The sequence below is a fragment of the Lagopus muta genome, chromosome 6, assembly GCF_023343835.1.
Source record: "Lagopus muta isolate bLagMut1 chromosome 6, bLagMut1 primary, whole genome shotgun sequence".
In the NCBI taxonomy this organism is placed as follows: Eukaryota; Metazoa; Chordata; class Aves; order Galliformes; family Phasianidae; genus Lagopus; species Lagopus muta.
In genome coordinates, this window is record NC_064438.1 from 27,856,733 (window position 1) to 27,884,233 (window position 27,501).

Here is a 27,501-nt window from a genome sequence, read left to right on the forward strand (position 1 = left end):
GCGCATGCGTGGAGGCGCTCTGGCACCACCGCCTCTATGGTCGGCCGTTAGCGCGGCGCTTCCGGCGGGCGCGGGGCGTTGTGGGGGATCGTCGAGTGCCTCTAAGTCGGCGGCGGAGCTCTGGAGCGGGGCGTGATGGTGAGCCGCGCCCCCCTTCCCTTCTGCCTCTCCACCGGGCCGGGGACAGCGCGAGCGCTTCCCTCATCGCGGCACGGGCTGGGGGCGGGCAGCGGGCGGGCGGGAGGCAGCCAGTACGCAGCACCACGTGCCGGTGGGCGTCCGCCCCGCAGCCCAAGCGGGCCGCGATCCGGGAGCCCTCCGGGTGGCCCTACGCCGGCGCGATGAACCCGTTGCCGTGGCCTCGAGTTGGGCTGTGTGGCGCTGCTTCGCCGGCGGGCTGGGACCACCCGCCATGGCCACTGCGCGCCAACGGAAGCTGCGGGGCCCCGCCGCTCGCCCCGCCCCACCGCTCCAAGAGGGGATGGCGGCGGCTCGCTGTAGCGGGCTCTTTAACGTCGCCTAGTCTTATGGAGCGACCTTATTTGTGCCTTTCCTGGTCCGCTCTGCGTTTTCCTGGCGATAAGGATAAAAACGGTAGAAAATAGCGTAGTTTTGAAGCCCGCTGATCTTTGTCCCGTGTCTCTCAAGCACGTGTTTGGCTGGGCAGGGCATATTTCGAAGAAGGAAGCGTTCAGATCTCTGAATTTGGCGTTTCTTTGCACATCTGTGGTGGGAGAAGGGCTGTTTCAGCATATAGTGCCAAATTGTGACTTTTTTCCCTTAAGGTGAAAAAAATGGAAAGTCTGGAAAGAAACAAGGCACCACACATTCTGCTGTAGGGTTGATCCCAGGGGCAGCAATTTCAGTATTCCAGTGAAGGTGGACAGGCCTTAAAGGCAGTTAGTAGAAGATCAGTGTGGATGACTCAATTCCTAGTCAATTCTGTTACATCTATGCTTTGTTAAGTTTTCTCAAAGTTAATTTTTTTTTATGCTGAATTTAGTTGAAAGAGATAAACAGATGTATACCTAAAACATCAAAGCTTTACTAGAGTGTGCTGAATTGGCTGATACAGCCTGTCTGTTTTGTTGTTCCCAGGGGATCCTTAGTCAAATGCTTCCAGGTCATCACGAGTTGCAAGTTATGGAAGCTTGCCTGGTCATCCGGGAGCATTAAATATAAACACTGTTGCTGGAAGTAGTAGTTGGATAAAGCTTGGCAGTTGTGTGACGCTCAGTTCAAGTACAGCACCCTTAGGAGCAGTGAGATCCCAGCAACTCCTGGCTGGGGTCATTCATTTCAGATCTGGGGTCCTTGAGAGTATATGGAAAGCAGATTTAGAAGCACTCATCTCCTTTGTGCAATTTTCACTATAGCATATAGCTGTGAATTCCTCTTTCTGTTTCTGATAGAGGAAAACTCTTCTTCCTACTCCTGCAGCTTTTCTTTCTGGGTTCCTCCAAACCTCCTCCTGCCATGTTATCTGAAACTGAACTTCAAGAACTGAAAACAGTATTCCAGGCATGGGAATGCTATCGGTGATGGTATAAAAATAAGTATAGTTTTCCACCGTGTTCCCTGTAAATATTTGCCATTTTTATTTTTCTGTCATTGTGTTTGAGCACCAAAATGATGTCTGCCCAAAATGTGGGTTAGGATTTTTCTACTGGAGGCTGCTCGATTTAAACCTGGTAATGTACTTAGGTATACATTTCTAATATGTCTAACTCTGCGCTTGCCTACATCAATTTTACAGGTTGCATACTCAGCTCATATGTTAGCCTTGAAAGCGTTGAATCCAATTAACAGTGCTAGAAATGCTGTTTCCTGGTGTGCTTGCAAATTTTATGACATGTAACCTGTAAATCAGATCACAAACTGCATAACTTCAAAAACGTTACACGGATGCTTAAATTACTTGCTACACCCAATTGAAAACTATTAGAGAAATAATGCAAACCACAGACTGTACAATCATCAGTCTTTCTTGCAGAAGAAAGAGTTTGCAGGCTGACATTTGGAGCGGTTAGCTGTGCCATAATTACAGTTTCAGCAGACTTGCTGTTAACATCAGCACATCTGTTTCTCGGGAAACAATCTTGCTCCTAAGTGAAGATTTGGTATATAACCTGTGTTGGAGCTGAATAATTCCAAATAGCTGCTTGTGTTTAGACAGCAGCGTTAATTCGGACTCCATCCTTGCTCTCTCGTTAGGATACTTAACTCACACTTAGAGCTTGCATTTGGAATACAGTAAATAAATAGCACCAGTGGGATAGCTTCTATACATCAACTGTTTTGGCTTGCTTTTCTCTTTAGGTAGAAAATACTATTTGTGTGTTTGTTTTTTTCAATACAATTGCTGCTGTACTGGTGATTGTACACACTTGAAAAAGTTCTGTAAGAATTGATAGGACTGATTGGAAGCAGAAATTGTTACTGACAGAGCTTACATGAAAAGTACTACTTGGAAAATGTATGTCCTTGCTCAGTGTTTTAAAATTATGCTACTTTTTTGAGTTATTTGCTTGCATATTTAGTTTTGAGAAGGCTTTACCATCTTAGTCCTCATAATTAACCTTTACACACCAAAGATGTGCAGCAGTGTCACAAAGTAATACTGGGAACAGCTATTGAATGCTGCCCAGTTTGTGCAGTAGTTTGGTGGCCAGAAGTAGAAGTATTGCTTCTTCTCCAGATAAACAACTTTGCATTACCTGTAAAAATTTCACTACTTTTTTTTTTTAATGTGGTGTTTTCTTGTTTTGTCTTTCAGTCTCACACAATTCTACTTGTGCAGCCTACCAAGAGGCCAGAAGGCCGAACATACGCCGATTATGAATCAGTGAATGAGTGCATGGAAGGTGGGTACAGACACTGGAGTCTAAAGCTGTTGTTCAAATCCTGTTTAACATATCCCTATACTTTCTCAGTAAGAGAATAAGCTGCTGTTTGTTTTCCCTACGGTAACTTGGAAAAAACATTACAAAAGTATCTTATGTTTTTTTTATTTATTAACGTTTTAGCAAATTAAAAATAGTTATTCTTTGTTTCTCTTTTTGGCTTAGCAAGATTGAGCCATGTTCAGTTCATCAGAGTAGGCAGTATTTTTGGTGGGGCTGTGCAACGGAGCTGTCTGGATGCATTTCATTTCAGGATCAGAGTCTAGCTCTTACTAATTTTTTGTGCTAGCCATGTAAAGGTAAGATCACTACTGGACATAATGTATAAAACTATGTGTAACTGATACATAATTTGCAATCTGGTGGCATATGTACCAGAAATAAAGTCCTGTCTGACATTAAGAGACTCAGTGAGCCTGAAGATTGAAATACTACAACTTAAAATGTGAAGGTTCTCTTAATGTTAAAAATTAACTCCCGAAGCCTTGAAAGGCAAACAAAAACACAGTAAAGGCCATGTAAAACCACCACGCTCACTGTATTACATTACTTTGAAATATGTCCAAATCAAGTTTATAGACTAGCATAAATAAAACTCATGTAAAGTCATATGCAAGTTTTTGCTGTTGCTCTTACCTCACTTGTCCTTTTTGATGCTTTCATCAAGAATGACCTCTTCATGAGATTTGAGCAGCTTTATATGACAGTAGCTGTACTTTCTCAGATGCTTGTACAGTGGAAATCAATGTAGCAATTGCTGTGTTAAAATCATCAGAAGGAATTTCAGCTTTCAGTTGGAACTTATTATGTAGAACGTTCTGTCTGTGACAGAACTAAAACTTTTTGTTCTAGATGATGAACATGTTTCTTTTCATGCATCTTACCTGGTTTTATGGTATTGTGTTTAAATGCAAGTATCTAGAGCAACAGTATTTTAACTACAAAATCTGAATGCACTAATGTTGGTTTTCATGGTATTCACATATAAACTTAGCTGATATCTGTGGTTCCATATCTGGAGAAGAAAAACAAACAAACCAAAAAACCCAGCAAATACAACCGTTTGGCTTTTGTTGTTATTTTGGGATTTTCTGTTTGTTTGTTTCCCCCACTGATATTACTATATTAACAATCTTTTTTTCTCTGCAGGAGTCTGTAAAATGTATGAAGAGCATTTGAAGAGAATGAATCCCAACAGTCCATCCATTACATACGATATCAGCCAGTTGTTTGACTTCATTGATGACTTGGCAGATCTCAGCTGTCTTGTGTAAGTTTAGTTGTACAAGTCCCTTTCAGTGGCTTACAGAATTCACAAGTCATCCATATAAATCTCACATGTTAATACAACTCACTGGAACCTGTTTAAATTTGGGACTGGATCTGCTTTGTTTGCAGTTGACCTGATTGTTAAGGAGGCAGGGCGGTGAAGGAATTTTATTTGGCTTAGGGCTGTATTATCAGTATGGTGGTAGTCTACAGAAGTCACTTGCAACCAAGAGTTTTCTTTGATCAGGGTGCTGCAGAATGGAAACTTCAGTAAATCCTGAATAAGTGACTGAAGACCCTATCCAGAGATCCCTAGTTAATGGTTTGAGTGCTCTTCTGAATACACCAAAATCTCTGGTTCTTATCTGTGTGCTAAAATTGTGGGCAAACAAAGCAGATAGTGAACACTTTCTATTTTGATTGTACTGTAAATCAAATGCCAAATTTCAGTATTTAGAGTGGTAACTAAATCAATTAGTCCAGATCCTGGCTAGTTGCCATAGCACAACTTTCAGAGTAATGGTTTGTGCTAACAGCACAATTTATCCGATTTCACAAAAATGCTGTCTGTAGGAATACAGGTACACATCTCACACTCAACTGTTAAAAGATACATGTATGCACGTACTGATATTTCACTTGCTAAGCTCAAATTCTAGGATCTCTTTTTAAGCCAGTACATACCTAGTGTGGACATTCCTACAGCTGTACTGTTGTATTAAATCCCACTGCAAGTGTTTTGCAGCTGCACAGTTAACCGTCTTTGCCAATTAATCCCAGTTTAAAAAGAAAAAAAAACTGCTAAAAGATGAGCACTGTATTATTTTCCTTTGCATCTAGATGCACACGTGGTATATCTGTTACTGGTAGTGACTAAGAACAAATGCTGTTTACCAAAGTTTTCATTTGAATCAATGAAGTACTATTACAATTTCTGCAAAGTTACCTTTCTGCCATGTTAGATCTGCTGTTATACTACTGGGCTGATGCAGGTTGGAAGTCATTGTTTTAGTTTATTTAACAAACCAAAGGTAGCTACTTGTTCTAAGTAGCAAATATTTTATACTGGACTTCTTCCTTTCTTTGTTAGGATTACAAACTTAATGTCACACCACATTCTGTTTCAACTTATGGTTTTCCACCAGATGGCATACGTAGCACATAATGCACCAGACATGGCTTGTGCTCATGGAGATCTGTAAAGTACTTGCTATCTGGTCTTGCAGTGTAGCATTATGAATGGATTGGGAAAAAGAAAGAAAAAAATAAATAAAAATCAATAATTCCTGAAACTAGCTTTTCTTACACTGTATTAAAACTGCATGAAAACTCCTTCTAAGTCTTGAAGGCTTTCTTAAAAACAGTATCCTTAGGGTTGTTTTTCTTAAGTGAAAATTGTAAAATATTCTGGATTTATACTTAGCTGCTTTTTGATGACCATCTTAGTGTTCTTATATGATGAGAAGTACCTGTACCATGTTTAGAAGCTGGCTGGGACTTCAGTAATGCCTGTAACATTCACTGAAAATGTTATCTTTGTCAAAAAACATTCAACCTTGTGGACTAAGGAGAAAGGAGAGTGTGAATCTTCACAGTGCTTTCATCTTTTATTCTAATCCTTCTTTAGTTCAGCAGTGTCTTGCACAGCCAACTTCTTTGGCTCTGGGGAGAAGTCTTGCCAGTAGTCTACTTTTATCACCTATCTCCAAGCAGCAAAGAAAATTAACCTGTGGGTTCCTTCTTTTTATGAAGTGTTATTTTTGGTTAGGTGCAAGCTTATCTCTGCTGCCAGCTCACAAGAATCTTTTACCATCTGCCTATTAGCCTTCCTTTACTCCTGGAAAGTTGTGTTTCCATTAATTTTATTTTTTTTTAAATCCAAATAGAAGAGGAACACTTGAAAAATTATGTAAGTGCTTGCTTGAAGTTAAGCTGAATGTTTGGCTCATTAAGACAAATAAAATGTTTCATGGTGCGACTATTAGTTTCTAATCCTAAGCTTCAGAATATTAAATTGCTTTGTTTGCTTTCTCCCTTAAGTAGTTAGTTATATTCATGAATTTAAATGCAAAATGCAGTGTCTTAACAGTCTTTGCAGTATTTAGTTCTGTTTCAGGTTCTTACTGATCTGCAGGGTAGCTTGTAAGGGAACAGGACGAATCTCTTTGATAAGTGGCAGTTATCATTCACTTCTGATATCGTGTTCTGTACTTTCTTTCTGCCTCATGAACTTGAAGACACTTAATTGTTGAAGTCTTTCTAGTAAATGTTCTATGGGATAGACCAATATTATGTTAATTCTTTTTTTTTCTAGTTACCGTGCTGATACTCAGACATACCAACCATACAATAAAGACTGGATAAAGGAGAAGATCTACGTCCTCCTCCGCAGGCAGGCTCAGCAAGCAAGCAAATAATGGGGGCAGCATCCTTACGTGGGTTTGGGGAGGGCTTGGACAACAGGTGTGTACAGAGTGTAGTAGTGAAAGTTTTGTATTATAGTCATCCTGTTGCCATCTTGTTAACTCTTCAGTCAGGCCTGAATGACTTAGAGATGCAAGGATTTTGTTGGATTCAACCTTTTTTTCCAGTGTAATTGAAAAAGAAAGTGCAGCATCTTCTGCAAAGTTTTAATTTGATTTTGGTTGGTTTGTTGTTTTTTTTTTTTTTTTTTCCCCCCTCTGGTCAACTAATGGTCCTACCTTGTTTGAACCCTGGGGCTGTTCACACTGTACTTCACCACACTTATTGTATGTGCCCTTCTGTGGGGTTTTCAGTGTTTAGTTTTTTCCTTGGGGCAGTCTTAACAGGAAATAAACTACCCTTTAGTTAAATTTGAGTGCTGAATTTTTTGCTGGGGGGGTGGATGTTGCCAAACAACAAATTAAGCCTTTCTTGCTCATTTGCTGAAGGAACCTTAAATCTTATATGGACCGAATCATGGTTGTCTGCTGCATTACATCACTGCTTCATTTCTGGTCTGCCCAGTTAACTTCTTCAGCCTACCTCAGCTACTGTCTTTCTTGGGGGATCCATGGGAAACACAACAACTCTTGCTCTTGCACTCTAGACAAATATCTTTTAAGAAGGATCAAGTTCAGGTGTGTCTGCTCTCTGGGAGCAATGACAGCTAAGAACAGGCTAATATGTCATGTCACAAACTTCATGAATAATTTTATTTCCAAACTTCCTGAGGAAAGAAATAGGCAAAATGAATTATTTTGGAAGGAGTCTGCCCCAAACCATGATCTCTTTACAAAAGATAAGGATCTATGTGTTTGCATGCTCTGCAAAATGATAACCTCCCTACCTATATTGGACGCTGCTGACTTCATAATCTTGCTGTACTGAAAAAACTAGTGCTGGAGGATATAATAGACCAAACAGCAAGTATGGGAGCAAGGCTGGATTAGTGCTTTGTGCTTGTATTAGTACAGAACTTGTCAGGTGTGGTACAGACTAGGATCAGAATCAACAGGTATACACAGCCAAGATCATTTGGAGGTTTAAAGGAATATTGTTCTCCCCAGCACACTTAACTTCCTAAATCACATCAACAGATTCTGTTAGACCTCACAGCAAATGCATTGGCTTACAAGAATCCGAGTTCTAATGGTGTGTGTATAGCAAAGCTTCACTGAAGTAACTCATTGCTGCTGAAGACCTGGAGTCAAATGACTGGAGGGAGAAAAGCCCTGAGGCTGATTGAGGGGAGAGGGAGTTAGACTTTTGCCAGCATAAGTATAAATTGGAGATAAGAGCTATTAGCTCTATGGTTGAATCAATTCCTTATCTCTGCAATCTACTGACTTCAAAACATGCTTCATTTAAAACATTTTCAAAGCTGTAGGTCAATATATGATTACTTAACTCTGAGAAAAATTCTGCTTAACACAAAAATAATTCACTACCTATTGCCCCAAATAATGACATTCAAATTAACATCAGCAGTGTTATTTCAGTATCTTGCATAGCTTATTTTCCTATATAGCAAGAGTAAAGTAGCATGTATTCTTTGCTAAAATGTTTGATGTTTATTAGTGGTAAATATTTTGTTGTTAAAATTCCACTATTCTCATCTTAAATGCATCAAGTCACACTGAATGCACTCTAAGGTGCATAAGTCTTCAGCATAAGTTCCTTTTTTTTATTATTATTTTTTTATTATTATTTTTTTTTTTTTTACCCTGGGAGCTAGACTTGGCCTGCTAATACAAATACAAACATATGGTCTATACACCCTATTAAAAGTTACTTCCCTGCTCGACACCCACCTACAGTTGTCTATTGGCACTCCACTAAGAGGTTAGGTGAAAAATTACTCTTCAAGGTAGGAAAAAATAATCTGAGCCAAGCTATTTGTTGAAGCTTTGCCCCTTCAAGTTCCGCCCCCCTCCCCCCCCCATCAAAGCCAAAGCATTTAAATGCAGTTTCAGAAACCACCTGAAGGGCTGTATACATGAAGGACCTGTTCATATGCCACTGCACACTCCTGCTTTGTAATAGACTGGGGCAGACAAGGAGGATGCCTGACACTGTTATATTGCTTATTTTTATTACTCCTGATACAGACCAAAATCTTGCAGCTAGTTCAAGGACCTAGATCTGACATAATCTCACCCAGATTAAAGTTTTAATTGCATTTGATGTCACACTAGCAGCATTGGTCATAGAAGAATCCCCCTTGGCAGCCTCCTTTGGGATGCTGAAGACTTAAGTGGTGCTTGTGAAAAGCAAAATTGACTTTTTATTCCTTCTTTGAGGGTGAAATAAGGTAGGCAATTAATATAGTTTCCTTTGTGTACAGTTTCTTGCCTCATCACATTATTTTTTTTTTTTCTAAGAGTCTAAAATCCTGACTTCCAAGCCCATACACCATAAGCACAGCAGGAAAGCAGCATCCTCACTGGATCAGTTTGTTCTCACACTTAGCAATTCTGTCACATATAGTGGGAAAAAGAAGTGAAGACCGCCTTGTTATCTTTGTAAGTAACTAATAGATGTACTTCACAAACAAGCTTAACAGCAAGAGGAGACTTCACCATTCACAGTGTTGTTTGGGTTGGAAGAGCTACCTGATTTTTCACTTGTATTGAGACAAGAAAGTTAGAAAGTTGCCGGTTGTGATGGCATTACCCAATGCTAAGCAGGGAGATAGGCCCTGATGTACTGCAAACACGTGCAAGCTTCTAAAGGTGAGTTACTGTCGGAAGGAAGAGGGAATGCTCCAGTTATTTAGCTTTAGACTACTTAAACACGTACATTTGTAAATTCCACTGAATTGCAAATTGTATTGATTTACTGATTGTATTCAAACTGAGCTGTGCTAGGAGAAATGCACTTTAAACAATCCATCAAGAGAATGAATAAACAATGGAAATCTACGGGTTACTGGATTACGAGCGTGAAATAATTTCAAGCTCTTGCTTCTCAACTGCTATGAAAATTCATTGCCTGCTAGAACCAAACGTCTGCTTGTTGACTCTGGATTAAAGTATTTAATAAGTTATAAATGCTCTGCCTTGCCATTAACACTTATTTGTTGTGGAGGGAGTGCAGGAATGTATTTGAAGGGTCAAGGAGCTTTACACAGAGGCAGCTGTGGCTGAGGCCAATGACTGACCCCAAGCTGCACTGAGTGCCTGCACTGCTTGCCTGGTGTGCCCGCTTTGCCTTGAAGTTGTTGCAAATGCATACTCAGCTAGCACAAATTACTTATCAAAACTGGAAGGGCAAATCAGTTTAAACAGAAAATTATTTTAAAGCTGTGATATATTAATCAGTTCTCTGAGCTTTGCCTACACGTTGTCTGCTTTAACATTTCTTAGTGCTGGCTGATTGGAATGTGCCACTCACTGGAGTAGCAGGGAAATGAATTGCCACGGAAATACACCAAATGGAGATACTTGATTTTATGCAGTTCTAGACAGCCTTCCATTCTGACACACTAATAAATGTTTTATCTTCACTATGTCTGAATACCATTGAAGTTAAAATAAGCCCCAATGGGATTTATTACAGAGTAACAGTGGATGCTAACAATTAGTCTTCTCATCACTGTAATCTGAGCTATGCCTGTATGAATAGTTTATCCAGGCACAGCTCCAATTTATAGGTTTTCTTTCTATTCACGCTCAGTTTGCAACTGACACGCAAGCAAAAATTGCATGCTGCATATCCTCCATCAGTGCCACTGCTTGTGAAGCGTTAGCAAGAATTCTAAGAGTACACAGAATAGTCACTGTTCTCCTACAATTCCTGCAGTATCTTAGAATCATATGAGTGGGAAGGGACCCTTAAAGGCCATCTAGCCCTACTCCCCTGCAATGAACAGGGACACCCACAGCTAGGTCAGGGTGAGCAGAGCCTATTCTGCCTGACCTTGAATGTCTCCAGGGATGGGGCATCCACCACCTTTCTGGACAACCTGTGCCAGTGCTTCACCATCCTTTATTGTAAAAATCTTCTTCCTTATGTCCCACTTAAATCTCCCTGCTTTTAGTGTGAAACCATTTCCCCTTGCCCTGTCACAGCAGACCCTGCTAAAGAGCCTGTCTCCTTCTTATAGCCCCCTTTAAAATCTCCACAGTCTTTCCACACAAAACTGTTGCTTTGCACTGTTCTCATAGCATCAGCAATCAGTGACACGCACACAGCCTGTTACTCTGTGCAGCTGTGTCACATTTGTGTCATGTGAGTCAAGAAGTCCTGGGAGGTCATCACAACCTCCACCCAGAGACATCTTTGCCCCCAAAACACACCCATATGCCTTTCCAGCTGTCAACTGCTCAAAGTATTTCTACATGAAAGGGCTAAAATTCAGTAATGTTCTTTTAGAAAAAGCTTGAGGACACAATAAAGGGCAGAAAGGGGCCATGTGTGACAGTACAGAGAGAAGCAGGCACTTAGTAGAACCATCAAGATATAACCAACATGCAAGAAGCAGTCAGTATTCAACTTTCCTCTTTGAAGTGCATTTCTCAGACCCATCCCCATCATCCCCAGAATTCAGCTTGTGCCAAATCAACACAGCTTTCACCACCTGCTTGTTTGGCTATTCCAGATTGCAGCTTATCCATGTCCTCACAGATTCCAGTCAAGGTGAGTTTATGATCAATTTCTATTGACTTTTGCTAGTATTGCCTCTTTATGTTCTTTCTCCAAGTGCTTCCTCCCTCACCTCCTATGGAAATCAATCATTCTCTGTCTCAGTTTTTGAGACATTACCAATTTCTCATTGGTAGGTTCTCCCCTTACAGTATGTTCTCACATTTTTATCTTCTTCACCTACTTACATTTATCTTCAGTTCAATATAGTAATTGTTCCAGGTACCTACAGCTCTACATGAGGTGACCAATCTTTTATACTGTAGTAACATCATCTCCCTAATCTCAACCAAGAGCAAATCATTTAACACCTCCTAAAGTGATGTATGTTTTTTAAGGTTTGCAACGCCTTTGATTGCCCATGGCAATTCAGTACAGCCTCTATGATCTTCAGTTATAAACAGTTTATAAAATGAAACAACTTCAGCTAGAAAGACTTAGAAATAGACATACAAGAATAACAAAGCAATTAATTTTAAGTAGGGCACTCACCTGAGATATTCAAAGAATTTAAGGCCTCTCTGAAACGAGCAGAACATGGATTGTGTTAATCCAATGTGCCTTGAGAGAAAGGCACCAAATGTGGTCAGCAGTCGCTCCAGGGACTATTTCCCCTCTGAGAATTCCCAGGTGGAAGCATCTCCCTCTATCTTTTAATTAATGAACAATCATCTCGTTAGCACATTGCATAACCTGGGCAGCCCCCTGCTCAGCATGCTGCCTTCGGTCCATCCCACTGCCCAGACCCAATACTCCCTGAGCCCAGAAGCACAGGTGGCTCATGAGGAGGAACAGCAAGAGAGTTTTTAATCAGACACCTCAAATAAAGCATTTTTGTTTTAACAGATCTGAGTTCTCCATCTAAACTGTTTCAGTAGAAAAGTCACGACTACAGGCATACTGCCATTAGAAGTCAGATGTTTTAATAAATCTCATTGCAGACAGAAAGGTCTAGCTTCAAGGTACTTGGCAGGTAATTCAGACTGAAAAAATCCTCCTCCGTGATTCGCCCAGGCTTTCTTCCAGCTGCTGGAGCCATGAAAAAGTAAAATCCAGACCCCAGGCCAGTAACAGCTGAGCCAGCTCCATGTGGAGCACCTGAGTCCAACTCCACCTTTCCCCATTGCCCTCACTATGAGTGCACTGACCCAGCTGGCATTGCCTGCCCTAGTTTCCATGAAACCCCAGCTCACCATAACTAGGAACAAGCAGAGCTAATTAAAGCAGAAAGAAGATTCTCTAAGGACTGAAGCATACCCCTCTTCCTAATTATTTAGACAAGCTCAGTAAAGAGAAATCCATTAGAGGCTGTTAATTCGAGGATGCTATCCCTGGCTCAAGCTGTCGATAAATCCGAAGTTATTAAGGATATCTTGAGAGCATTTTGGCAGAGCAGCACCATACAATTGCCCTGTTCTTACATCTTCCCCCAGCCCCCTGGTTTTGGTCACTGACAGAAGTAGTTTAAGAGATCAGGCAGAGCTTTTATCCAAACAGATACACACTTACAAGGTTTTTATTTTAATTTTTACATTTTTACATGCTAACATTTTGTACAGATGATGTTCTACAGGGAAGATGTAAGAGAAGCTGTGGATGCCCTCAAAATCAGGTAGGATGGGGCCCTGAGCAGCAGAATCTGGTGGAGGCAGCCCTGTCCATGGCATGGGGTTGGGTGGCTTTGAGGTCCATTCCACCCCAAGCCATTCTGCAATTCTATGATTCTAAGTATGCAGATCCAAGGAAGGCAAGGAGTTGCCACAGGCTGAGTCTTCCTGATTGTTATCACTTCTTAGGGCTTTGTGCATGCTGTGGTGAGGAGAACAGGTGGTGACGTATTCTGGCTGATGCAGTGACTGTAAAAGCTGTTTGCTTGCTCGAGGAGCACCCGAAGACCTGGAAAACCTTTCTCTCAGCGCACAAGCAGCACTACAAATCAGTTGATCTACTTCACGGCACTGACTGGCTTTTAAAGCAACAGTTAACTTAGCAGATAGATGACTTTTTTGTAAACTAAAAAGCAATTAATAATAGCAATTTACCCACATCCCTGTCTCATTGAAGGCTAATACTTTAACGCTCCTGCAATTACTTCTCTATATGAGTTCTAGGGGCCTTAGCAATTGCTGCTGCTTCACTACTGTGCCCTATGAGCATTAGCTCAGCTGTGCAAACTCCATCTGAGTCTATTTAACAAACTGCATGAATCAGAGCCCTGCAATAAAGCCCAATTAGCAACGAGAGTGAAGGGAATATTGATCCACTTAAAACCTCTTAGACATTTCCCAGCTCTCAGAATCTGCTTGGTCACGCATAGATGCAGCAAGTACTGTAGTTTCCTGCTATCTCCCTTTCACTGGCTTGCTGGGATTACGGTCCAGCTGAGTTCTGATTGCAGAGATCACTGATGTGGGCCTCAGGGTACGAGCAGTGCCCCACATAGCCCTTCCCACACATGCTCACAGCCTCTGGGATGACTTTTATCTAATTCAGTGGAAACATCTACAGCAGCTCTTGCTTCTCCTCTTAGCAACACCGAAAGCCTTGGAGGTTATCCAGGCCATTCTATCAATGCTGTGTGGTGTACTGGGCTTTGCAGAAGCTGGACAACAGCATCACCATGTGCAGCACACCCATGGAAGGGTCTCCTGAACTCCACTAACTCCAGATGTTCATAGTACATTACAGGATAAAGAGCCCCTGTGGTAATGAAGCACGCATTATTCAAATGAGGCATTTGATTAAGACTTTCAAGAAGTGTGCATTAAGCTATGTGAGGAATATACAGCATCCTATCCAAAATACAGGGCTCAACATCAGGCAATTTCTCAATTCCTTCACAATGGGAAAGGGAGCTCTCCCCTCACAGTCTGCCCCATTTCACCCAGTTACACAGCTGCTCTGGGTCTGGTGGGAGGGAATAGGGTGCAAAACACCAAATGTCCTCTTGTGAGGCTCTTCTGAAATATTTTGCATGAAATATCTGCAGATGATCTGCACCAGAGGGAAAGCAAATGGGAGGTGTTCCCAGAAACTCAAAGCCTCTCTCTCTTGTGCGAAGGATCTGTGCTTCAGCTGAGACTCAGCACTTGCAGACAGCTGACAAACGCCCGTCAAGAAAGTTTAGAGCAAGCTGAGGTGACATCTGACAGGTTAAATATTGCTAATGAGCATCAGGTGTTTGCAGGGGAAAAATGTTCCTCATCTCAGATATGGTAATTACTGTAAAGATCTATTTAGCATTTAGATTGCTGAGGGGAAAAGGAACTTGGAGCAGCTGATTCCCTTGGAAAGTGCTCCAGTGCTAAGTGGGGCTCCTTGAGCACTGCTTTCATCTGCAGAGACAGAAAGCAGACTTGATGCTTCAGCTCGGGATAATGAGGACTTTGACATCATTTGGTTGTCCTTGTCAACAGCATTATTGCCTGCAGCCTCTAGCTAAAAAAATACGCACAGCAAACCTCACACAACAGCATTTTAGAGAATTAGAACCCCAAAAGATGGGCCTCACTGCAGTGAACCCTCAAGAGGAGCTGTGGAAGAACCATACCAAGCATCTGCATCATACCCTCACCCTTTGCTGTGCTTGCAGAACTAGCCACATCACAGTGCACGTTCTCCCCAGTGGGTCTCTACAGCTGCAGCACTCTGTGGGTGCAGAGGGGCCCTTAAGGACAGCAGCTCCGTGGCATTTGGTTCACACTTGCAAATCCAAGTGTCCCTGGGCAGCTCTCTGCCCAGCACAGCCCAGCCGTGGGCAGCAGTGAGCAGCGCTGCTCTATCAGTTTCCATGGAAATGGCAGCCAGAGCAGCTGGTTTCCACCAAAATCCTATTAAAACACAATTTTGTCCCAAGTGGATTATTTTGTTATCTTTTCTCTCATTCTTCCTTTTCTACTATGCAGTACACAGATCAGGTTGGACTTATTTTAATGAGTTGGATTTGTTAAGCAGAATTTCTGTCGAGATGTCAAGCAGAAGCTGCTGTTTCCATGTGGATGAGATGTTCCTGACTCAGAGAATACTCACCCAGTGCCACTTGTGCCATTTCTAGCACCCCGTGGCTCTTCCCTGCTTTTGATGTGATTTTGACCAGTGGGATCTAAGCAGAAGGGGCAGCACCCCCAACCACGCACAAAGATCTACACAGTTCTCCAAGACTCCTTTGCTACTGCCTAAAATGCTCAAAAGTCACAAAAAAGGAGCAAAGCCCCTTGCAGGGGGGGAGATACACAAACTTTTTCATCAGGAGCCTCCAAATTGGCACTGTTGGCTGTTTTTGCCAATTTGTTTCAGGTATGGGCAGGTTTTACCAGCCCACTGGCAGTCACAGAACCTGAGCCCAACAGCACTGTACCAGCAAGCTGTGCTGCTCCCTCCCCTAGAGCTGTAGGCATCAGAAAGATCTCTGGGAAGCTTATTAGGAGCAGGAAAGCTGATAGCATGGAAAGCTCCAGGAAGGGGGTAAAGGAAGAATTAACATCCTTCATGCAAAGGGCTGGGACATGGCTGGGAACATAAATCTGGTGAGGGACAGGGACCAGGCATGAGCAAGGGGCCTTTTCTTCAACAGGAAGCCAGAAGAGCAAGAAGAGGCTGACACACACTTGTCTCAAAGTGGGTTTTATTCCAGGCATTAGACAGATTCTGGAACATGCTTTCTTAAAGAAAAGGGAAAACAAATCGGGGTTCCACATAAATTACATCTGGCAAAGTGCAACTTACAACTGAGTGGGGGGAAATAAACCTTCTGAATTGATTTCTGTACAACAGCAGCTTCAGCTCCTCTTAAATAAACCAATGATTGGCACATGAATGATAGCACATGAAGTCACGTTGAGTGATCTGAAACAGCACCAGCTTTCTTATTATCAATGTAAACCTCTGTCTTCACAATCTTGGGCCCATTTAAAAGAAACAAAAACAAGGGCAAGCAGCTGCTGATCTGAGTGTCTGAAATACAAACCACCAGGCTGAACCTGAGGGCTCTGTTGGTTTTCTTTCCAAAACCCTATTGGAGTAATTTCAAATTGCTGGACCTTTGGGGAAAAGCACAATGACGTTCCTCCTCTTTCCCTTACCTCCTAGGGAAGTAGAAAGCATGCCAGCATTAAGTTTGGACGGCCTTTGTTTATCATGAGGAAAAGTTTATTTGCTCACCTTTAGAAGCAGACTTTTGTCATGCATCTATGTCTCAGCAATTGCTAAAGTCCGTTGACTCGAAGGTGATATGGGAGACGCCTACAGGAATGCTCCTTGGGCTGTGCCTTGGCTGCCAGCAGAGTACAGAAATGGAGGGGTGACCTTCAAATTACATGTTCAAAACCTGGAACATTTGAGGTTCTAGGAGCCCCAAAGTTTGGGGACAATTTGAGTTACTGGTATTAGCATCTGCCCAGCTTTTCCCTGTTCTTCCCCAGGCCAGAGCACTTGATTAAGAATGTCCAGTCTTCTCCTGTCCATCCTGCAGCCCAACATAGATGCCAGCTCATTTGGCCAGTTGGTGAGCAGCGTGAGAAATGCAAACCAACACAGCCAGCCCAGGAACTGCTGCCCTGGGAGCTATCAGTAACCTGAACTAGCACTGGAGCCAAGCACAAAGTCAAGGTAGCAACCAGCATGCCTTTGTCTCAATCTAACCGGAGCCCTTTGAACCAGGGCTGGCGCAGAGCTTGCAGGGTGTACATAAGCAGAGTTCATGTGGTCTGCAGCAGTAGAATTGTTTGCTGAGGAGCTGGGTCTTGGTCCCAGTCTGGTTATGAAGAAGGAACTGCAAGAAAGCTGCACACATATAGTGGGACAAAGAGGGGAGGAAGCAGTACCTGGTGGATAAGTGAACATACTGTTAGCTGCAACCCATAAGCTACTAGAGAGTAGGGAAGCTCAGATAGTTCACTGAGGACATATTTTGATGAAAATAACTAATCATTTAGCACTTCACTGTACACAGAGCTTACATACAATACCTGTTCAATGGCTTTTCATCTGTCTTTGCATCAATTCTTTTCAGGCCAGGTGTTTGAGAACTTGGCCATTCGTGTCTCCTACTGCCTAATGATATTTCCTGGAAGAAGCATAGTTCTTGTTTAAAAATGTAGTTGCTAGTAGGATAGCTTCTCTTCTCATAGTAGGTCTGTCTGCCTTTCCTCTTTCCTTTCCTAAGTTCTTTCTTTCTTTCTTTGTCTTTCCTGCTTCCTGAAGTTGCAGCCCAAAAGCCCACAGCAAAACAGAAGTCTCTGCAGCCAGTACCACTGCTCCCACACACAAATGCAGCTGCAGCATGCCTCAAGCTCGGGGCCAAAAGGAACTGTCTCCTGAGCATTCCCCATGCAGGCAGGTCATTCAGCCAGCTAACTGGTTCAACATGGTGAGCTGATGTCAAAGTGGAGGTGGAAATAGAAAAAATGCTCCTGGCACCTGACTGACTTCATTTTTTAAATAAAATAACAAGTCAGAACACAAAAAAAATTCCTCCAGTTCTCAGACAAGCACTTCTGAGCACACGCAAACATATGTATGAAGAACAGTATCTGTTCTTTTGTCATCTGTTTGGGGTAATATCAAACTACAAGAAAGAATTAGAAAGGGATACAATCATGATCAAACACAGCCATTGTTCAGAACCCAAATGATCCTCCTCTTCTTCTATACCCAACTAGAAAGGGCACAGACAAACAAACATATTCCGAAGATGGCCCCTGTGTAACGCTTGGAGGATTTGGGGGGGGGGGGAGGTTGGCTTACGAAACTGAGCTACAAAGCAATGTTGTGGAGATTTATTTATTTGTACCCCTTTCTTTTCATTGATAGGCATCCCAGTTGAGTGGTAACTGGGAACAGGGCTGGGATGCGAGCTACAGACACCACTGCCATCAGTATTTACAGCATACAAAGGAGACACTTCACAGGGCAGACTTATACTGTGGCAGTATTTGTGCTGGGGCAGTTTCAGCTTCACCAACCAACCCCACAGGGTACCTCCTGGAAGGAAAGCCAGGCCTTGCAAGTGGATCAGCTCTGGGTCTTTTCAGCTCTTCTTTCAGATAGAGGGGGAAAAGCAAGTGAATGAAGGGACTGGATGTCTTATCATACTGGGCCATTCCCACAAGGGCTACACATTGCCTTTGGTGTGAGGTACTGCAGGCAGAAAAATAAGTCAGCAAACAGCCCTGGCTTGCCTTGTATCCCAGAGCACCAGTACACAGTGACCATCAAGGGGCAGCTCCCCAGGAGCATGGTGCCCCAAACCCAGGTCCTGCTGGGCTCAGAGAGACAGGGCTGGTCTGCCACCTATAGAAAACTGGAAGCAGGAATTCAGCAGGGAATAATGCCCTCCAGAATCCCTGGTTATGCTCCTAAAATAGGCTGGCCTTTTTCCAGCTGGTTGGTCAGCCTTATGCCTGATTTCCCAAGCTCAGCCCGTCTGGCTGAAGAGCAGCTGCTAATGGTAGAGGAAGGTGTGGGCCTCCACAGAAATGTTACAAACCCCTCTCAGGGCTTGCTAGTTCCTTCCCTGCACCTTTGTTTATCACACTGGCTCCTCTTCGGGCCAGTCATCACTGCAGCACACCAGCACACATGCATGAACGATGCATGATGTTAAAGTGAAATGCCAGGGAAGACAAAGAGCTACCCATGTTTGTACAAGCATTGTCCAAGCTGTCGCACTGAGGGTCATGGAGTCTGGATGCAGAGAAAGGTCTGGAAAGGGGGAGAGCTGCAAGGCAGTTCTGGTCCCTTTGAGCGTTACAGGCTAGGTGCTCTCCCCTCTCTGGGTGCTGTGGTGTATGGACATCAGCTGCAAAGGAGATCTTAAAATGACAGATGGCTGATTTCAACAACTCTCCTCATTCTGCACTCACCCACAGCTTCTTCTCTGAAAGCTCAAAAACACCAAGTGCTCAGCTGAAATGGTGGCTTGCTGATGGGCATAATGAAAACATTTAATGTCAGACAAACAAAAAAATTCCTCTTTGTTTCCAAAGTCTCATGCACAAAGAAACAAGGAGATCTCTGTGCTACCATCATGTTGCTTGCAGCAGCTCCCACTGTTGGCCAGGTATGTCTGCTTGGCAAGGGTTGGTCACCACTCTCCCAGTCTGGTTTTCCAGGCAGAGACCGCTGACAAAGTGCTGAATGAAACTGCCTTTCATCTTCCACTTCTGTGAGGAGAGAAGTACACTATTACTTCCACTTAATTAGGTAACTGTGCCTTCATGCTTAAAAAGAAATGCTGAGCATACACCTCAAATACAGCTCAACAAATGAGGAAATTGGAAGATCTGGGTATTGGCAGCATCTCCAAGGCACTGTTTTCTTGTATTATTAATATCTCAAGTTTGAGTTCATCTGGTCTATAGGACCAGATGTTCAGAAGCATCTAAAAGGCAGACAACACAAAATAATCAACTTATGGCATTTCCAAAAGTATGTTATGTTCATAAATTCCCCCACTGTCCTGTGCCCTGCACCTCTAGGCACTGAGATCACTTTGAAACCCTTCTTCGGTTTCTTTCCAATGCACAAAAGCAAAGATCACACTACTTGCTGTTTGTCTAGATTGTATCTCTTCTTTCATCAAATCCAAGATTTTTATCAGAAATACACTGAAAACTCATCATACCTCCTGCATTCTCATCAGTTCATTGTTCTTAATCTTCTCTCCCCTACAAACATTTCTGTTTCTAAGTGCCCGTTCAACAGCTGCTCAGCACACATCACTTCACTTTCTGCAGCGCTGTTCTCTGAGCCTGCTCCTATCAGAGCATTTCCACAAAGCTCCCTGCACAACTCTTTCTTGAAGACCTACTTTGTTTTTGCTGCTTTCTAGGAAACAAAACATATCTCCTAACCTTGCACTGTAAATTCTGTTGGGAAAAGGCAGTACCCTCCATCTCAGCTGGAAGAACCAGGACCATTGAAGGTGATAGCATAGAGAAAAAAAAAAAAATAGAGTCTGTGGACTTAGGACCCCCCAGGTGAGGCTGTGCCATTTCCCTCCCATGGAGCACAGCTAGGACCAGCAGGTTATTAGATTGAGTGCTACAGGCTCCTGGTATTTTTCCCATCACTCTGTCGCAAGCAACTCAGTCAGACAACAGGTGAGGGGTACTGGGAGGATGTTTTGGCTAATTCCTGTGACTGATGAGGGAAAAGAAACACCTTGGCAGCACTGATGGGCCTGAAGGCTGCTGGAGAAATGCTACCCAAAAAGAGTAAAAAAAATCCTGTGATAACCAGACAATGTCAAAACCTGCTGACATTTTGATTCCTGGGTAAGTAACACAGCAAGCCATGTGCTTGCCACAGAGATTGCCATGTGCTTGCCATAGAGATTGCCATGTGCTGTGTGTTTTAAGACAACCAGGTACATTCACATATTGCTGTCAGCTTTCCTTCTGGTCCAGCTTCTTGGAGAGCAGGGCAGCTGCAAATCCTGGAGTAACATCACTTTTGTATCTCATATTCCTTCTTCAAGATTAAATAATAGGTGGAAGATCACTTTGGCATGGCTGCTAGCCCTGAACGATGTGATACTATTGAAGGAGAATTGTTTGTACAGCAGGAAGAAGTAGGTTTTAACAGGTATACAGAGAAAGATAATGGTGATGCAAAGGAAGACCCAAAACAGTCTGTGCTTACAGAGGAGCCTCCAGTATGCTCACCAGCTGCTGCATCCCAGTGTCTACACAGATCTCACAGCCATCTGGCTCTCATCTGGTAGAAGTTTCCTTGCAAGGAGCTGAGGAAGAGTTAATACCATAAAGCAACGTGCTGCCTAGCGGGTGTTATCTCTGTGCAATGCCCCCCTGCCTATCACCATTTCCCAGGGTCACAGATACTTCCGTAAAGAGCCTGGACAGCTAGCTTATAAATTGCAGTGATGGTCTCCATCTTTAGGGAAAATAGAAAAAAGTATAAACAATAGTTAATTCTTGTATACACAGCCAAATTTTACTGAGAGTCTTCTCCTCTCTTATCCACAGATGGCTTTGACTGGCCTGTGCTTGGAACAAGGGAAGATCTTGGAAGAGCTGGGAAAAGTTTTGGCTTGAAAATCTTTCTCAGTCTCCCACATTGCACATGGAGCTAATACAGTTTACTGGTTACAGCAGGTTTGGAGTGGAGATGGAAAAAAGAAACAATATTTTGATTGAAATATTGCCTCTCTCTCTGCTCTCCTCACTCCATGTAAAGTTCCTTGAGGCTGTTGGATAGAAGAATTCAGTGTGCAGTCACTAAGAGAAAAGCCAGAAACAGCAATTTCTCATCTACCAGTTGGTGAAATGCAGCCTAATATATAGGGATGAAAGTGTTAACAGTATTGTAATTTTTCCAGGATAATCAAAAGGGTTTTTAACCCACAGCAATCCAACCAGTCCAAGATTTATTTCAAATTCCTGACAACAGCCATGTAACCCTGAAAATGTAACGGAGTTGGCCAAGCTCAGGAAACACGGCTGGGAAGAGCAGATGTTGCTGATTAGGACAGAGATGCTTCAGACAGACACGTAGGGAGAACTGATAACTGAATGTATTTGCAGAACCATGGGCAATGTGAAGCTGGTGTTGAAGACAACGAACTAATTTTTAAACAAGAGAGCAGAGAGAGTGAGATAGAAAAGCTCACACCAGCATCCAGGAGGTACTATCTCCAACTCTGAGCTCTTAAATTTGCATAACTGAGAGAAAATCTTGTTTCCTAAAAATTGCTTTCAAGCTATGGCATATTGCAAGGAACGTTTTATCTGCTTATTATCATGAAGTTGCTGAGTAAGTTGCTTCCAGAACAGACGGGTCTTCACTCCTCTTCCCTGAAAGTCTGTATGAAGCTGTATTTGTTTGCACCCAGGTAATAGGAGACACTGAGAAGCAAGGTGGGAAAAAATTCTCAATCACATCGAAAGGCACACAGCACTTCATATACTGGGTGTCTCACCAGAAAAACAAATGTCCTTATTTTCAGGCAGGGTTCACTTACTTCAGCACATTTTCATGAAATGTGGCTGTTTAACAAGATTTCTCAGAACGTTTCTTGTTCTGTTGGGAAATACTGTGCCAATGTTTCTCATTTTTATTCTGTTGTTTTAGTGTCTGACTTTCACTTTGCCTTCTATTTGTCCTCACTGTAACACAAATTAAAATACCACTCCCACCATCAGTCAGAGCCAAAGCAAAAGCTAAAGGCAATAATTTACTGTGCATTCAAGTAAAAAATGCTGCTCTCCAAATAACATTATGGATTACATCCATCTGCTTTGAAATCTAGTTCTGATTATGCACAACAGCTCTTGGCTGGTCTTGTGCTAGCAGAGCTGGCTGCTGCTGTTGAATGATCAACAGGATCATGGCGCTAATAGGTTTTGTTGCTGGTTCCTTTCAGCCCAAGGAAGGAGCCTAACAGAATAAAATATCATCTACATTTGGAGCATTGTCTATAGCATCATTCCGCCTGCGAGACTCTAGAGTTATTTCGAGGTAATACTCCACTGATACAGTTCATAATACTTTAAAGCCTCTGCAAGAGTATTATATATGTCAGATGGACATGAGATTGTTGTTAGCGCTCAAGAAAAAACAACAAAATTCTCTTCCCTGTGGACAGGCTTTATGCACAACAGCTGTGTAGCATGGGCACAGATTCAGTACATCTGAAAGCAGAAAGCAGCATTAGGAACTCTATGGTGCTGTTGTAAAGATCTGAACAACCTGCTATGGTGACAGCAACAAACAAAGCCATCACTTGTCCTACATTTTGTAGGCTTTTTTGATCTTGGCTTTTGAGTGACTCAGCCATAAACATGACATCTAAATCCAGGAAAGCCCAAATGCCTTCCACCAAAGACCTTTGATGACAGCGATACCAGAGATGATCAAATCTGAGTTTCATCATGCTGCCATCCTCTCCTGGGATGACACATGTGCTCACTCTCTTCCACTCAGGGTTCTCACTTGCCACTTCCACTTCTCTGAGGTAGCTCAACTCCCTTCCTTGATCCCTAGTCAGCCTCTCTGATGTTCTGAGAAGCTCGCTTGAACTGAGGAATGGCTACACCTATGCATAGTTTGAAAATACTGCTATGCCCCATCACTAACACCTCACACCCATTGGGAGCCTGCCAAGCTGTAAACTAGGGGAATTTGTTTCCCCCAGCTTTGCTGTTCCATTTAGCGCTTTAAGGCTTCATAGCAGTTGATGTCATCCTGAAATTGAACTTTGTAAATACTGCGAGCTGGGCTTGGGTGACATGGTAGGCAGGATTCTGCAAGTTACCAGCTCAGGAGGAAAAAAAACTATCTCTCTGTCTTGTTTCTTTGTCACCAGAACCCTGCCTTGCTAACCCAGATGACCCCTGTAAGAGCTATTAGTTTCACCTCCCACTCTAAATGGGAATTGGCAAAGAAAGTCAGTTCCCAAAATGAGCAGAAAGCATTGCATTAGATGCATGTGGTCCTCCTAGAAGTGAGGCAGAGGAGAGAGAATGGGTCAGTTTGCAAAGATGACTGACTTTAACTAACTAAAATCCAATATCAACTACTATTATTGTCGTATTTATGGAAGGAAAATACCATAGCAACATTCCCCAAGAATGTGACAAACTTGAGCACTATGTGTGGATCTGGCTTTCTAAGTAAAAATCTGAAATGGGATTTTCTGACTTCCAAGCAACCCCAGAATTTCAGAGCATGTTAACTCTAATTAGATTAAGAATTCACATGCTGTTCTTCCACTTCATCCCCACCTCATCCATACAGCCACAGCAGGATTTGGAATGGCAGCTGTGAATCAAATCTGTCTCTAATTGTTTGAAATGCTTAAACAAAGTCCTTGCTTACAGTCAGTTGGCTAGATCATCTGCCAGGTCAAGTCCTCGATTTAAGTGCAGTTTGTTCACATAAGGTAATGGAAAACAACAGATCACATCCTGCGTGTCTATAATGAGCCTGTATATAATCACCACATCAAGGATCAATAAATCCAACACTCCAGCAGCAGAATGAACCTGATGTGTAAATGTGGATTAATCTCTCTTCTGGCTAATAGAGCCTGCACTCCACACCCCTCCAGGGGGCCCTTGTCCTTCCATGACACAGAAGGAGGAAAAGAGTTGATTTTGGCAGCTGCTAGAGTCCTCTTTGCTGCCAGGGAGGAAAATGCTGCAAGGCATCTAAGAGGAAGATAAGTGACCTAATTACATAGCAAGAGGGTGAGTGGTTATCAACAAGAAAAAAGGAAAAAGGAGCAGGCAAGCACAGCCCACCTAGGATATCCTTGCAAGGCTAATCCAAACTAAGTGTCTACCCATTATATTCATGGTGACAACTCTTCAAGACCTTTCTATATTAACCAGACCTCCAGGGGAAAGTCTACACAGGCTTTCCACACACGGGCAAGACCAGATTTCAGTGCCTACTTTCAGGAGGAACTAAAATCAGAAATACATACAGCATTAAAAAATACTGACAAAAGAGTCGCTGCTGAAGACTAGTAGCAAGCTGAGCCGTTTTTTATCTTTGGGCTACCAAAACAACAGACGTGTTGGAAAGCACAGAGCTAGAATAGCCCTATATGATGGAGAATTTGTTCTCTCAGTGTAGAGGGAAGCATAAAACTAGGGATGCATAAAACTAGGGATGAAGCAAGCCCTGTGCATTCACTGTCTGCCAGTGCTTTGTCACACACTGTATTTTGACCAGTCCTGATAAAAAAGGCATATCACATACATGTGAGAGCAACATGCCCATCTCAGACAGTCTCTTACCTTGTATTGCAAGGCAAAGTGCATTAGGTGTCCTGACAAATCAGAGATCTGTGTTTTGTTGGGAACATTCCAAAGCCAACACTGCTGCTGTGTAATTTTCCAAAACATACACTGTTTTATGCCAGTTGATATTTCTCAAATGAATTGTACAAACTCAGTTTTACGTGCCTGTTCACACATCCAAAGAAAGCACGAAGAACACAGTTCTCTCACTTCTAAATGGATAATGCCCTCATTAATATGCTTTAACTTTTGATTATCCGTGAAGTAGCTGGGCAGTTGGACCAGATGATCTTTGAAAGGCATTTTCAGCTGAACTATTCTATTCTGGTAAGCAAGCAAACAAATGATAGCATGCACTGCTATCGTGATACTCTTTTCTCAGGTCTCTCAAAGAATTTACTGCTTATCTACCCCACCCTGATGCTGTGCTTCATCCATGCACTGACCTGCCTGTATGTGCACGTATCCACAAAGTGAGGTGGATGCCACTGGGCTGGATGCTCGCATGGAGTATACATCCATACATCCATTCATCCATACATCCATTCATATGGAGCACACCAGAGAGGGAGATGCAGAGACAGCAGGGACTTTGACACACTTTGGTAGTACTGGGTTTGCACTGCTATAGGAACACTGGTATGAGACAACGAAGAGATTAACAAAGGTGCACAGTTACCTGTCTGCCATCTTTTTGATTGCAGGCTTCCAGTGTGATTTGAGAGCCAGTAGAAAAGGAGGTAATAGAAAGACACTTGTCCTGCTGTCTAATTAGAGGGTCACTGAATACCCACTCCTGCAGCGAAAGAAAGAGGAAAAGAAAGGTTCCATTATGATCACAATGGTGACAAAATGAGATAAGTTTTTTGTGGGGTTTTTTTTTTTCTTCCTCTTTTCTCCTGTTAGATAGTACAAGAATCTGAATATTTTCTTCAACACTTATCAAAGGCTCCCTGGGAAGACTGATCAGAAGTTTATGCTCTGTCTTGACACGCCATGACTATTTCAAAACTTACAGCTGGCTTCTCTAACCTTCTGAGCTGCTTGATTAACCTTGGATCCCTTGCGACTCCATGCTCTGCAGCTTTACAGAGTCAGGCCTATATAGCATGGAAGCCACCAGCCTCATGATTTACATGATGTGCAACTGCTTCTGCATATTTTACATAACAAACATGTTCTATAATGAGTAACTGAGATTTATATATTACCAAATGAAGAAAAACGCATGCAACAATATCCATGGGCTAACAAATATCACCAGCACACATAAAGCTCAGACTTCATTTTTCCCTTCTCTCACTTGAAGGATGCTTGACCCAATCAAATATTCTTATTATATATTCCCCAAACAGGAAACAGAAACACAGTACATTTTGGAGATTTTAAACAGTAATGACATGGAACAATGAGTAAGATTAAATGGCATGTTGAACTCTGGCTGAAAACTGGTTTTCAACAATTAACAGATGTGAATATGTATTTTCTGGCATAAAATATCCTGCTGTGACACTTATCTTTCTCAAGCTGCTTCTCTGCGGCTTAGACTACCACAAGAAGAGACTGAGCATAAATCCTCAGCTGATATAAACCAGCACAGCTCCACTGTTAAAGTAGCTGCACCAAATTACTGCAGCTGAGGTCTTGTCTATTTAAATTCTGCTTAGGCATTACACTGAAACATCTGCAAAACACACAGTTCAAACCATCTGCAGCTACAGCTGAAGTGGTGGACTAAGAAACGTTTATGACCCTGGGGAAATCTCTTAGCCTGCATGCCTGGGTACCAGCCAAGTACACCCCAGGACTGGTTCTCATAGGAAAGTCATAGCCCCAAGGGCAGGAGATGAAGCAGAGCATATCCAAGCCATGAGTAGTGGTAGAGGTCTGAGTAGTGATCACCACGCAATTCAAACTCTGGCCATGAGTTTACTGCACTAGTCAGGCCTCTGAATATTCAAGTGTTACCTGTTGCCTCTGACTGAGTGACAAAATCCTTCCTACCCTGTGCCTAACTGTTGTGTCTGTTGAGACAGCAGAGCTCTGAGATGGCCACAGCTTCTTTTCCTGTTTACTGCTAAAACCACTAATAGGGCCAAATTCTTCCTTTATCTCTGTACAAATCCAAAAAGGCCAGAGATACCTTTTCAATCACTGGCAATACATAAAGGGGGCAGAGGAAGGAGGAAAGCACCAAGCTGAAGCCCATCTTACCTGAGTGACAGGTGGATTGTTCACTGTCCCTTTACAGTTTCCAATGCCAGCCAACGTATTCCCTGTGGTATCCTGAGCCCAAGACTCCAGACAGTTTCCTCCTTGTCTAATTATTCCTGGAATCAAGTCTTTCTCAGGAACCCTTGAAGTAGAATAACTGTTTTAAGGCACTTAATAAACAAAGAAGTACAAAGCACTTACATACTTAGAAGAGCATAACCGGTCCCCATCTGAAGCACAGC

At 42.6% G+C, this 27,501-nt stretch overlaps 2 protein-coding genes across 2 annotated transcripts in view; one reads left to right on the plus strand and one right to left on the minus strand.

Annotated features, from left to right (window-relative positions):
• The first annotated feature begins 17 nt into the window (after positions 1 to 17).
• ERH (ERH mRNA splicing and mitosis factor) lies at positions 18 to 7,006 on the plus strand. The gene is made up of 4 exons (XM_048948401.1): positions 18 to 138; positions 2,777 to 2,864; positions 4,053 to 4,173; positions 6,487 to 7,006. Exons 1-4 carry the CDS (start codon positions 136 to 138, stop codon positions 6,587 to 6,589), a joined length of 315 nt encoding a protein of 104 aa, XP_048804358.1. The 5' UTR covers positions 18 to 135; the 3' UTR covers positions 6,590 to 7,006.
• A 10,998-nt stretch (positions 7,007 to 18,004) lies between these two features.
• GALNT16 (polypeptide N-acetylgalactosaminyltransferase 16) overlaps positions 18,005 to 27,501 on the minus strand; it is a 58,816-nt gene continuing 49,319 nt past the window's right edge. The window contains exons 13-15 of the mRNA XM_048948188.1: positions 27,260 to 27,401; positions 25,725 to 25,841; positions 18,005 to 19,441 (exon numbers count right to left, since the gene is read on the minus strand). Of these exons, the coding sequence (XP_048804145.1) occupies positions 19,304 to 19,441; positions 25,725 to 25,841; positions 27,260 to 27,401 (397 nt within the window). The 3' untranslated portion in view covers positions 18,005 to 19,303. The remainder of the gene's footprint in view (positions 19,442 to 25,724; positions 25,842 to 27,259; positions 27,402 to 27,501) is intronic.